Genomic DNA, 13,606 nt, shown 5'->3' with positions numbered 1-13,606 from the left:
AGATAAATTCATGAAGCCGCCATTAATTGTTGCCTTACTGCAACAATTAAGAGCGGGGAGCTGCCATCTGCTGTTTCTTTATCCTCTCTCCATGCTGTACCAACAATAAAATAATTCCTATTTGTTACTCACCATTTTTCTATCTTCAATATCAACATAATTGCACATGATCACCTCCCTATCCCCTCCATATTTTACATTTTTTTCACATTATCTACATTCATTGTTTTTTCTCATAAATTAAAAGAGTTAAGACCCCCATATGAACCTCTTCATATTATGGCCGACTGAGTCTGGCCTAATAACTCAACATAGTTATGTTCTACGAATTATACAGAAAGACGGATTGGAAAAATAAAGGGGGGTTGGGGCATGGAGAGAGGAAAAAATGGACAAGCATATATAAGTATAAACAATAACCTGATATCATGCGGTGTGATAAATATCCATTGGGATCCTTGAGCCAATGCAAAGTCAACTCAGGTGTCCAGGCTGATTTTTCGGCTAACTGCATCATGGAGGAAAATATTACAAACAGAACTGCTCAGTCTACGAGTTACTGTTTCTCGACGGACAATAGTATTTACCTTAGTCCCAATGGGAAAAAAGCACTTACCATGAACACGTCAAACTCATCCATACCTCGAAATGGGGCTTCAGTCATATCATGAAGAGCCAACGCAAAGCATAATGTTGAGAAGGAGCGCTCCCCTCCTAGTTAACAAATCATCAGAATAGTATTGGAGTTCAACATTAACCAATTATAAAAATTTCGGACTCTTCTATAACCTCTTAAATTATAGATGATTTGGAGTAAAAAGTTTTAAAAAAGAGAGCATTTATTTGGATTAAACAATAGCCATGAAGCCACATGTAGATAATTTCTGTAGCGATGACACTGAAAGCCACAAAACCAAATTCTAAAGAGTATATAGGACGGGAAAATTTAAAAACCTTAAAAGTCCCCTTGTATCAGGAACAGTGTTTCTTGATGCGTCTTGAGGCATTTTAACCTGTCAAACCAAATGGAACCAGGAAACCCATTGTAAAATGCTGAGTAGACAGCTTAGGACTTTAAATGGGCATAGTGACCAGGCGAAATATATAAGTAGCCTAATGAAAGTACTCGCAAAAGAACAACTAGAATTCAGATAGCTTACCTCTACTGAAAGTGTCTTTTCGTCATAATTAACATTAATGTGTCCGCTGATACCTTTCTTCCCCAAATGGCCATTAAATCTAATTGTATCCAACAAGAAATAATAAAATTAATAATCATAATGAAAGAAAATTAATAATAGCCACAAGCATGATTCATACTGCCATGTCAACACGCGTCTTAGAAGCGCCGCATTACGTTGAAATTTTTTCCTACGCAAATCAAGAGTATTTTGGCAAGCCTGCAATACAACAACCTAAGCAGAAAAAGGAAAAAGCTAAGAAACTTCTGGCAACCTTAAAAAAAGCCTTGTAGTAAGGCACCGATCATTTCTTTCAGAAATCACAATAAGGAGAAATGACAATCCAGAATTCCATATATTAGAAAATATTAGTTGAGATTACAAAATAAAGAACTCTATTAAGGTTATTCTTGACCTTAATCTCTTTCAATGCACTTTCTCAAAATCCAGTTGGAACATGGTTAGCTACCTCATATAATAGAAACCAAATGTCCAATTCAAGACAAATTGAACAACAGTGCAACTTACATCTAATATTTCTCAAAAGGCTTTATAAGTATGCAATTTTCTTAAAATTCTACGCTCTTTCTCCAGATACAACATCCTAAGATCATCAATCGATTCTGAATATCTACAAAAAATCAAAAGTTAACATGGAATCCAACTACAAGCAGATATTGGGATATTTTTGAAGTGAAACATCGAAAATTAACCACCGCATACCGATTGCTCTCATGCATAAGTCTCTGACTCAGTCTCTTCAGTTTGGCATCTAGTTGCTCGGTTGAGCATCCATCCAAGTCTTCTAAAGCTTCAATTTCACTCTCAGGACAAATGACAGAAGCCTTTCTATAGCTCTCCTGCAATGTTGCAAAATTATAACATGGGCTACAAATGATAAAGGCAATTCAAATTATTGGTTACTATATCTAGAAAGGCATAAATATCAACCTTACGATTCTTTTCTAGTTCCATATATTCAGTCTCTGCCTCCTTGATTTGAGGAAGAACCTTTTCTTTCATAACATTTTCGTAGTGGACCCTATTCTGAAACAGAAACTTCAATTTCTGAATTCATGTTTCCACACCATAGTTGCAGAAGTATATGAATAAAAAGTTAATGGAGCAAGAAGTGAACCGCTTCTGCATTATTTCTCTCTTTCTCTATCTCATTTAGTTCCTCCTCTGCTTTCTGAAAAGCTTCAACCTCCCCTTTTGTTGATTCTATGATACGCATAGGGGGTAAATCAAATTAAAGTAAAGCCACATGCAGAATTGAACTAAACATTAAATATAGTTTACTAAAAAAAATACGCCCAAAATCTTCGAATGATAACTTAAAGAGTTCTGGCCTTTTCTTCTGCTGCATTAATCCTCTCTTTAAGTGTTTCTAGCAATGCCTCCTATTGAGAAAATAGACCCTTGTAATCCAACAATCCCTTTAGATCACAACATTAACAAAAATACTTGAAAAATTAAAGAGAGAAAAACACAATAATTTAACGTGGAAAACTCCCAAATGGAGAAAAACCACAAGCGTTGTCAAAAGACAACCAAGAGAAAAAATATTTACTATGTGGAAAATTATTACAACCACACTACAAAATATTTAACTCTCACACATGCCCAAAAACTAAAGTACACCCCAAGAGAATTTCCCTTTAAATTCTCTACTAGTATAGCTAATAACTTTCTAGTACACCACTTGTATTTTGGTGATTGACATACGTTTAACCAAAGGGAAATGTTCTATTTATAGGCTAAGAATTTTTTCATCCTTTGTTCATTTCCAATGTGGGATTTGGCCAATTTTTGCCAAAAACTAACAAATCTCCACCTTGGCAAAAATTCCATACAATTCTTCACCATAAAAACAACAACTACCTCAATAACACCATCATCTATGATAGTCACAATTCTAAAAACAAGAATTGTCATACTCTACCATAAGAGTATACACACTTGGAATTCACTAACTCCAAGAATTTTTACCTCGACCAGTTCATGTCGAAAAACTGCTAATAAGTTATGGTGCAACTTCCAATGTTGACTTTCTAGGAAGTTCATTAGCCATCGACATCAATTCCACCACACACCTTGCATCAACTGTCAACCAATGCCCATGTGTAAATGTGGACATGCTAGCTTTTCATACATCATTTTCCATGGCAACTCAATTGGTAGCTATCATGCCATGAGGATATATATCTTACTTTAAAAAACAAATTCATCGTCTTCATTTTCAAAGACGACTACATTAGTAGCATCACTTTTGGAGCCATTAGCCGAATTAGCTCCACCGTTTTTGCAATCCTTCTTTAGATGTCCAGGTTGCCCACATCCCCAGCAGATAATTTTCTTTTTGGAGCCTTTATACTTCTTCCTATTTCCACAAACCGATAATGCTCCACTTTCAGAAGATTTGTTCTCTCCATTTTTCAGCCTTCTTTCTTCCGAAATCAGCTTACTTGTCACTTCTGAAAAATTCACATTCTCTTTCCCGTACATTAAAACGGTTTGCATGTGCTCATAGGAAGATGGAAGAGACCAATAAGTCTCAATGCTTTATCTTCATCATCAATCTCCACTCCAATAGATTCCAGTTCAGAAACAATCCCATTGAGTGCACTAGGTGGTCATAATTTGTACCTTCTTCCATTTGCAATTTGTGAAATTTCTCCTTCAAATATAACCTATTTGAAAGACTTTTAGCTTGGTACATTTCCTCAAGCTTTTCCCAAAGCTCATTTGTTGATGACCATCTAGCAACATTAGCAAGAACATTTTTTGCTAGACAGAGACGAATCTGACTTGCTGCTCTCATGTCTAACTCCTCCCATTCTTCTTCACTCATCTTGGATTTTCCCTTGTCTCCACTGCTGTCACTAGGTTTATCTGGTTCCTTTCCTTCAGACAAAGAAGTTGGCTTTCCCTTTAAGGCCTTATACAATCCAGACTGGATTAGTATATCCTTGACTTGTACTTGCCACAACCCAAAATTAATTCTCCCATCAAATTTCTCAATATCAAATCTGAAACTCATTTTTGCTCAACAATGCTCCAGTGATCTCACACGTGAATAATGAGTGAACAATTGTGTCTACAAAATGCACTAAGAAAGTTTCCAGGAAAGATTAGGGGGACACAAATGGTACCGCTTAAGTCCCAACCTCCTTATGCGATTATAGCCTTTGTGACAAAACTTTCTTTGGCTGCACTTACTTACACAATACCACACTCAATAAAACAATAACGTATTTAAAGGACCTCCAGCTGGACCACAACAATTTCTAAAAAATCTTTTCTGATGTAGAAGATCGGACAAAGCCGCAACCACAGAGCAGCATACTAAGAATTTTAAAGAAATTCTTACCCCGCCTTGAAGTTTATCTTTTACCAAACCATTGACTCCGATACCAATTGTTGAGAAAATAGACCCCTTGTAATCCAACAATCCCTTTAGATCACAACATTAACAAAAATATTTGAAAAATTAAAGAGAGAAAAACACAATAATTTAACGTGGAAAACTCCCAAATGGAGAAAAACCACAAGCGTTGTCAAAAGACAACCAAGAGAAAAAATATTTACTATGTGGAAAATTATTACAACCACACTACAAAATATTTAACTCTCACACATGCCCAAAAACTAAAGTACACCCTAAGAGAATTTCCCTTTAAATTCTCTACTAGTATAGCTAATAGCTTTCTAGTACACCACTTGTATTTTGGTGATTGACATACGTTTAATTAAAGGGAAATGTTCTATTTATAGGCTAAGAATTTTTCCATCCTTTGTTCATTTCCAATGTGGGATTTGGCCAATTTTTGCCAAAAACTAACACCTCCTTCTTCTTGATCAACAATTTAGCATCCTAAAGATGATTCAATGATGAAGATATCATTAGAAAAGGTTAATAACTGACTAGAATAAGTATAAAAGCAAGGTTTTGTAAGCCAAGTCAATGATGGAATTAACCGAAATTTCTTCACTAGCATCAACAGCACGCAACTTCTGTGCATCCTCCAACTTCATTCTCTTAACCATGAAATCACGCTCCACATCCAGGCGCCTTTTCTGCATAACACAGAAATGAAGCATGAAACATAGGGCATGGTAGCATATATGAACACGAAAATAGATACAGACAACAAAGAGAAAGATTAAAAGATATGATTTGGGAAGATGAAGGGAATTCTTGCCATCAGTAAGTATTACACCCAAGAGAATATGCTAGGAATTAAGGCACACAGAGTCAGTGAAAATTGTACAATTTTACTTTTAGAGATGGACATTATGTACAAAAGTTGGGAAACTATAAAAACTGAGATTTAATTTATTTTAAGCTATAGATATATCTTCTACATAACTATAAAAAGGTCATAAAAAGTAGCAGCAATACAAACATAATTTGAATATAATATTTTCTAAAAACTAAGGACACTGATATGACAGGACACAACAATAAATAAATAATTTAATTTACTCAAACATAAAAACATTCAATGAAAATACTTAATAGATGGTGGAGCCGAACTTGATAATAGATGGTGGAGCCGAACTTGAATATAAGACCAAAAAAAAAACTAAATACTTAATAGGTGTGAGACACGCCTATTAACACTCCCTACTACATGTAACTAAGTTCAACAAGGGCATACATGTAATTGACCTTGTATAAGACTAAGCAAGAATAACAGAACACGTCTAAGCTCTAATACCATGTTAAGCATCCAACCCTAAAACCAATTGATGATAAGTGAATAGACCAACGTGAATATAAAACCAAAGAAAACTGAAAACTTAATGAATGTGGGATAACACCACTTAAACAAATAAAGGAAGTAAATAAATATCAAAAAGTAGAAAATGCCTGCACCCAAATTTTAGCACATTATTTTTACCTTCTTATTATCTAGCTTCGATCTAAAATATTGAAGCTTTTTCTTCATCTCCTGCTTGTAATATAAAAATAATATATCTTAAAACTCGTCATCTCAAAGTAATAAGTTCTCCATACACTGTAGAAATATCGTAGATCCCAAAATAATTTTTAAAGTACCTTATTGGGCCAAAAAAGTTGATGCATGCCCTAATGGGCCAAAAAAACCTCAATGTAGAATTGTTGGGTACTTCATCTTTTATGTCGGTTTAGTTGAAGGTGGGCTAGCAATTGAGCCCTAACTTTTTTAACAATAATGGGCTTGAATCAGCTTATAAAGAAAAATATGCATAATTACTCGCTCTCTTTCTCTCTCTCTAAATCATGAAGGACATATACACTAAGTCCTATAGCAGTCAAGTGCATCCTACTATTTAAAAAAATATTAAAATTAGTCTAATGTGTTAAGAAAAAGAGGGAAAATTCATACTTATTATTTAAAAAAAGTTAAAATTTTGAACCTCATTCTTAAACTTATAGATCTGTCATTGTTTTAAATATGTATAAAATAAAGAAATAAATTGTCAAATTAAAGATCTTAGGTATGAACAATTGTGTTTACAATGTGATGTATATTGTCAATGACTAAAAAATTTAAATAGATACTATTATGTAGTATCCTATATAAAAAAAGTTATCTGATTAAATTGGAGACTTATTAACGAAGACTTAAAATATATCAATACCATGACACATTTCTATTGCTATTCTTTGCTTGCCTATTTTCTCTCGTGTTTCTTACTATTTTAACGGTAATTCTTAGTCAAATTTAAGAATTTATCTAAAGATTTTAGTGGTTAAACGGAATATTATTTTTCTTAAAGATCTTAGGTATGAACAATTGTGTTTACAATGTGTATGTATATTGTCAATGACTAAAAAATTATAAATAGATACTATTATGTAGTCATCCTATATAAAAAAAAGTTATCTGATTTAAATTGGAGACTTATATTAACGAAGACTTAAATAATATATCAATACCATGACACATTTCTATTGCTATTCTTTGCTTGCCTATTTTCTCTCGTGTTTCTTACTATTTTAACGGTAATTCTTACGGTGGAAAAATTCCATTAAGTACCACCGCTTGAAAGAAAATAAATAAATGATATTTCACTCAATATTCTTTAAAATGTGGTGGTCATTTTAGTTTAGTTTGGTTTCAGTTTGTTCGTAGTTTAGTTTAGTCAGAGTAGTCTTTGGTTTCTTTAGTTTTCATTTCTCTTTGATCGGTTTCCGCATGCATGCTTGGGAGGTTTTTTCTTTTTAAAGGTAATGTTCGTGTCGGATGGATTTGGAATTAGGATGAAAAATATTCGATTAGATCAGACCCCACAAAATATAATTTTATCTTATATATTTAGAAATAATTACAATAATACTCTTCTATATATTTTTAATTAAATAATTGTTTTTATTGAATAAAAATAATATTATTTATTATTTCGAATCGGGTTGGATTTTATCTCAAAAAGTCTAGTCGGTTTTGGGTCGGGTGGAAGGTATGTACTTTTCAAGTCTGGTCGGATCGGATGAATGATATAAAATTTTCAGGTTGGATCGGTTTAACCCAAACTCAACCCATGCCCATCTCCACTCGGGAGGGGTGGATATTTTCAGTCCTTATAGGGATCAACTGCATACCTATTATTTTAGAAAAACTACTAAATTTAGTTTAATTTGAGGAGGGAAAAGAAAAAAAAATAAAGAAATCTGCATACTCATTTTTCCAAAAACAAATGTATTAAAATTTTAGATCCTTGTTTTTTTAATCTCTAGATCCGTCACTATAGCTTGGCTTCCCTTAGCAATGTGAAAATGATTTGTGTGCTAGTGTTCCATTTTTCGTGCGTGTTAAGTTTGCTGTCCATTGTCCTCCTGTCTACCATTTTTCTTTGGGGATTTACTAGGTTTCCTAATCAATTTTTGTCACCATAATTACAATTCATACAAAAATTATTAAGTTTGTAATCCATTCAATAATCTTCACAGTAATTGGTTAAAAGTTATCGTTTGACATATTCTCTCCTTTGGGTTGTGAATTTAATGTCTATTAGGAGTAAACTCTCCATCCCCTCTCTTAGGTACAAAAACAGAATAAAAACAATAGTTTAGGTATTAAACATGTAGTTTATCCAAAATTTATTATGATTAGCTTTCTAATAAATTATTTTCTTGAAAGTTGATGCCAATTCACATTGTTGTCCGGTAACTTATCCTTTGAACTATGATATGGGTCCTTGTTAGTGGTGAACATCATTAGCACACTTCAAATATATACTTAAGCTGCAATAGAAATGTCATAATAATACTAACCCAAATACGACACCAGAGAAACTAAACCAAGAACACCTGAAAATTCCATTACAAAAAGAAAAAGAAAAATCACTTCTCCTATACCAATTGCCCACCATTTTAAAAATAAGAGGGGGAAAAAAGACCCGTAAAAGTAATCAATATTAACATTCAACTGTAGCCTTTTGCGCTAAAGAATCGTCAGCCCCATCGGCAGCACCAACGCGAACCACATTGCCTCCATTAACTACCGCACTCTCCGGTAGTTTTCTCTTGGGCTTGGCTTCTTGCAGCATCATCACAACATCCCTCATTGACGGCCGGTCCGCCGGGTTCCGGCTGGTGCACAGCAATGCGATTCTAAGCATCTGCATCATTTCTTCCCTCACCGACGCACATGAGGCTCCTGCATTTTTATCCAAAATGTCGGTAATCCCGATTGTGCTCTTGATTTTAGCCCTCACCCAATCCACAATGCTGTTCCCATCGCCGAATTCCGAATCCACCGATCTTTTTCCACTTAAAATCTCCATTTAACACCACCCCGAAGCTGTAGATATCACTCTTTTCATCGACCTGAAGAGTATAAGCATATTCTGTAAAAAAATACAAGGGTTAATGCTTTTCTCGAGAAACGAACATGATCATCGTAAGCCACAAAAATCCAAACCAATGCTAAAAGTCAAAAAAGTAATGCTAAGAAATGCAAAGAAGAAAAAGCACAGAGTATTCACGCGCGATAGTGCGCCATCCTCAAACCGAAAGCTGACGATGTAAGGGTTTTTCCAGAACAAATCTAAAAACACTTGTTTTTTTGTTCTTGAATTTGTAAAAGCAAGTGTACAGTGAACAACAAAGAGAAAGCAAATCATGGGAAGACACAATGAAGATACAATGAAGATATCAGCAAAGGAAAAGTGAGATTAATGCTTCACTTTTGGACCCGAAAAAAGGAATAAGAGTAATAAGTGTACTACCCCCACTGAAGAACATGACAAGTGTGTCAATGTCAACTTTAATTCCAGTGTTGTAACTAATGAGATCACTAAACTACATTAAGTTGTCAAATCATTAGGAGGTCAATGATAAATTCTTAGCTTTTTTAATCCTCTACATCTAATTTATTAATTAATACGGATCAAATGTCATAAAATCTATTATCAATATATTTTTTTTAATTTAATTTATTTCATTTAAAATATTAAAATTTAAATATCTAATCTTATTTAAAAAGATATAATATTTTATCAAAGTAGACCAATTATACACATTTTAAGCTAAACAAATCGACCTTATTCCACGTTTTTAGTGGACATGCAAGTATAAAAGAAGTCTGCCAAACTAACAAACAAATTTCATATACGGGGAACCTTTTAATGATTAGCGTGCGCCAAATATTAAGCGCAGGATAGCAATAATGAATTATCCTGGACTAAAATGAACTGAACTAAAGAACGCACCTGGAGCAATGTAGCCATAGGAGCCGGCAATGACAGACATGGACTCATCGCTCTGGATCAACTTGGCAACCCCGAAATCCGCCACTCTGGCCTCCATCTCACCGTCCAATAAAATATTACTTGGCTTGAGATCGCGGTGGACGATCACCGGATCACAGTCGTGGTGAAGATAACAAATGCCTTGAGCAACGCCGAGGGCAATTTTGTACCTAGTCACCCAATCAGCCACCAAGTTCTCCCCTTTGTTCTTGGCATGCAGTAAGTCGTCCAAGTTGCCGTTGGGCATGTACTCGTAGAGCAGCATCGTGCACTCCCTGTTGCTGCAGCACCCTAACAATCTCACTATGTTACGGTGCCTGACGTTCCCCAGCACGTCAACCTCCGCCAACACACCTTTCCGCCGTCGGATGGTCTCTTTATTCTTACCCCACAACTTCTTCACCGCTATGATCTCGCCCCCTGGCATCTCCGCTTTGTATACCGTTCCCGTGGCCCCCATCCCTATGATCTTATCCGTCATCGACAGGCACTCCAGTACATCATCGGCGGTGAAATTCAACCGCTGGAAGGCGGTCAATTTCCACGGTCCGATCTCACGATCGTCCTTGAACCGGCGACTGTAATTCGCGTGGAAACACCGAGTACCGGCTACGAGAACAAACAAACCAATCCCAAAAGCGGCCGCCATAATCCAAATGATAGCTCCTGCCGTTTTCTTTGGCTGCTGCTGCTGCTTGTTACGAACTTCCGTGTCACCTGTATCCATCGCCTCTGCCGGGCACGGTCTCCCTAAAATTCTGCCGCAAAGGCCGTTGTTGCCGGAAAACGAGGAAGGGTGTAAGTTGGTGAAAACCGGACCGGACGATGGGATTGGACCGGTTAGCAAGTTATAGGATACATCGAAATTTTCCAAAGTGCTACAGTTTTCAAAGTTTGAAGGGATAGTTCCAGTGAGCAAATTATGCGAAAGATCAACAGCAGTTATTGAAGGAAGCGTCGATATTTCCCATGGAATTATTCCCGTAAAAAAATTTCTGCTTAAATTCAAAGACAAAAGCTTTTCACAATGATCAATGTCCCAGGGGATGCTTCCGTTTAGATAATTACCTTGGAGCTCGATTTTGTACACGTTTCTACAGCCGATAAAATCCGGGATTTCGCCTGTCAGCTTGGCCGAACTAGCTGAGAATATCTGCAAGCTTGGTGCACCCCAAATGTTGCTCGGCAACGCTGCACTGAAAGAGTTCTCGGAGATGTTAAGGAACTGTAACGTCGGTGCATAGCCAAGATCCTTGGGAACCTCGCCGGTAAAGTTGTTCTTACTCACGTCCACGAACGTGAGGTTCTTCAAGAGTCCGAAACCGTAAGGGATGGTACCGTTGAGAAGATTGTTTTGGATTCGGAATCTTGACAGCGACGTGCAGTTTACAAGGCTTCCAGGTAGCTCACGCGTGAACATGTTGTTAAACAGGATGAGTTTGAAAAGCTTGTTTCCATAACAAAGATTTGGAGGGATTGGACCAGTGAGAGAGTTCGACGAGACATCAAGTGACAGCAAGTTCCCATTTGAACCCAGCTTCTGAGGGAGAATGCCGCTAAGGTTGTTGTTCCAGAGAAATAAAGTGCTGAGATTCGGTAACTCGCCGATTCCTTCCGGAATTGTACCAGAAAAGTTGTTGCTCAACAAGTTCAACCACGTTAGCTCCGATAAGGTAGATATACCTTCCGGAATCGCGCCACTGAGTTGATTGTCGGATAAATCAAGAACCCTGAGAGCTTTCAAGTTTGTGTAACTTACCGGGATTTCACCCGTGAAGCTGTTCTTGAAAAGGTACAAAACTTCCAGCTTAATTAAATTGCCAAGGTCTTTCGGGAGCGGACCTGAAAGTGTACAATTTGAGATATCCAAGTACTTGAGATTCGATAACAGTGCAAACTCTACTGGTATGGTGCCTGTAAAAGCATTGTAGCCAATCTCTATCCGTTCAAGCTGAGTCAAGAATCCGAGTTGACGTGGTAAAGTCCCTTCCAGTGCATTTCCAGCCAGGTCAAGCAACTTCAACCTGGTAAACCTTCCATAAATAGCTGGTATTTCACCTTCAAAGTAGCTTCCACCGAGATTGAGCTGTTCCAAGAACCGTAACCGTACGAACTCTATCGGTAATGGACCCTCGAAATTGTTGCTATATCCATTGAAGATCCTCAAGAACCTAAGTTTGGAAACCCCAGGCGGGAACGTTGAGTTGAAGTAGTTATGGCTGATATCAAGAGTTCTAAGTTGTTCGAGTTCAAAAATGGCTCGTTGGAGAGGACCATCAAAGTAATTTCCACTCAGATTCAAGTTTACCAAACTCCTCAAATATCTGATTTCCGGTGGAACAAAACCAGAAAGATTCCGATGTGAGAGATCCAGAGACGTGACTTTAGCTGTTTTGGGATTGCACTTGACACCAGACCATGAACACCAAACTGGGTCTTCAAAACCAGGCTTGGAAAACGCAGGCGTAGGGTCCCAGTCCCTGAAACTTGACAGAGGGTCTTTGAGGGATGATTTCAACGACAAAAGCGAAATCAACGGGAGAGGCGGCGAAGAAGCAGAGAACACCAACAGAGACGAACCCCAGAAAAATGTGATCAGGGATAGAAGAAATGGAGGTCTCTTCATGGTTTATGTCAACAAAACTGGCCGGTTTAGAGAAGCTCGGTGTTTACAGAAGGTAGATTTAAGGGGGGAAGAGGGTTAGATGGAGAGAGATTCATGGTTTCTCAGGCTGCTGTTTGCATGGGAGGTTTCATCATTATGGTTTCGTTCTCTTTTGCTCGGTTGGTAACAGCAAAGAAAATATATACAGAATACAAATCGAGACTTCCTTGTAATATACAATAATCTTTTTCTTTTGCTACCACTTTTTCATCATTCCCTTGTTGCCTTTACCTTTGGCCATACAATTCTATATTTTTCTGTTACAGTAAGCAATGTCTCCCACAGGATCCAAGAAAAGACACTCCTTTCATTTTCCCACCATATCCTTAGTTTGTTAGTATTTCAAAACAAAACCCTGTTTTTTATTCTCTCTCTCGTACCTCTTGATATTATATTCAAATATTCCTTCTATCCATAAATGAATAATACTATAACAAAAACAAACAAAACCCAAAGTCCCAATTTTGAAGGTATTGGCTTTTAGGAAATTGAATTTTGAAAAATAAATTATTGAAAATTGAATTCCGAAAAATGAATTATATTTTTGGAAAATGTTTTTCGGAAAATATTTTTCGTAAAATGAATTATATTTTTCTGAAAAACATCTGTAAAACGTTTTACGATGTTTTAAAGATGTTGTTTAAACCTTTTTTCCACTAGTTGATGATTTTTTTTAAAAATTATTTATTATAAATATTAAATACTATAAATAATATTATTTATCATAAAACTTAATATTATTATTTTTTAAAATATTAAAATACTTTATTTATTATTAAATATTATTTTTATAATTTTATTAATAAAAATATTATTATTGGTATATTTATTGAAATAAAATATTAAAAATTATATTAATTATTTATTAAAGTAATAGTGTTATTATATTTTAAAAATATTAATTAGTATATTTTAAATATATTATTAAAATATTATTAGATTATTATATATTAAATATATAAATAATATTATATTATTAATAATTTAATATATTTTCTATGAATTAATGAATATAAAT

General features: G+C 35.6%; 1 protein-coding gene and 1 pseudogene across 1 annotated transcript; both read right to left on the bottom strand.

Annotated features, from left to right (window-relative positions):
- Positions 1-46: 46 nt before the first annotated feature.
- On the bottom strand, positions 47-5,101 carry LOC120174265 (annotated as a pseudogene).
- On the bottom strand, positions 4,610-12,724 carry LOC120174307 (leucine-rich repeat receptor-like protein kinase TDR). The gene is given in 5 exon segments (XM_039181207.1): positions 4,610-4,620; positions 8,498-8,514; positions 8,563-8,957; positions 8,959-9,020; positions 9,885-12,724. Coding segments are annotated over 3 exon segments (3,096 nt in total). The 5' UTR covers positions 12,550-12,724; the 3' UTR covers positions 4,610-4,620; positions 8,498-8,514; positions 8,563-8,588.
- Between the last annotated feature and the right edge of the window lie 882 nt (positions 12,725-13,606).

This window comes from Hibiscus syriacus, unplaced genomic scaffold (genome assembly GCF_006381635.1).
Source record: "Hibiscus syriacus cultivar Baekdansim isolate YM2019G1 unplaced genomic scaffold, ASM638163v2 tig00112044_pilon, whole genome shotgun sequence".
In the NCBI taxonomy this organism is placed as follows: Eukaryota; Viridiplantae; Streptophyta; class Magnoliopsida; order Malvales; family Malvaceae; genus Hibiscus; species Hibiscus syriacus.
Note: the sequence above shows the minus strand (reverse complement) of the source record. Positions and strands in the feature narration are given on the sequence as shown.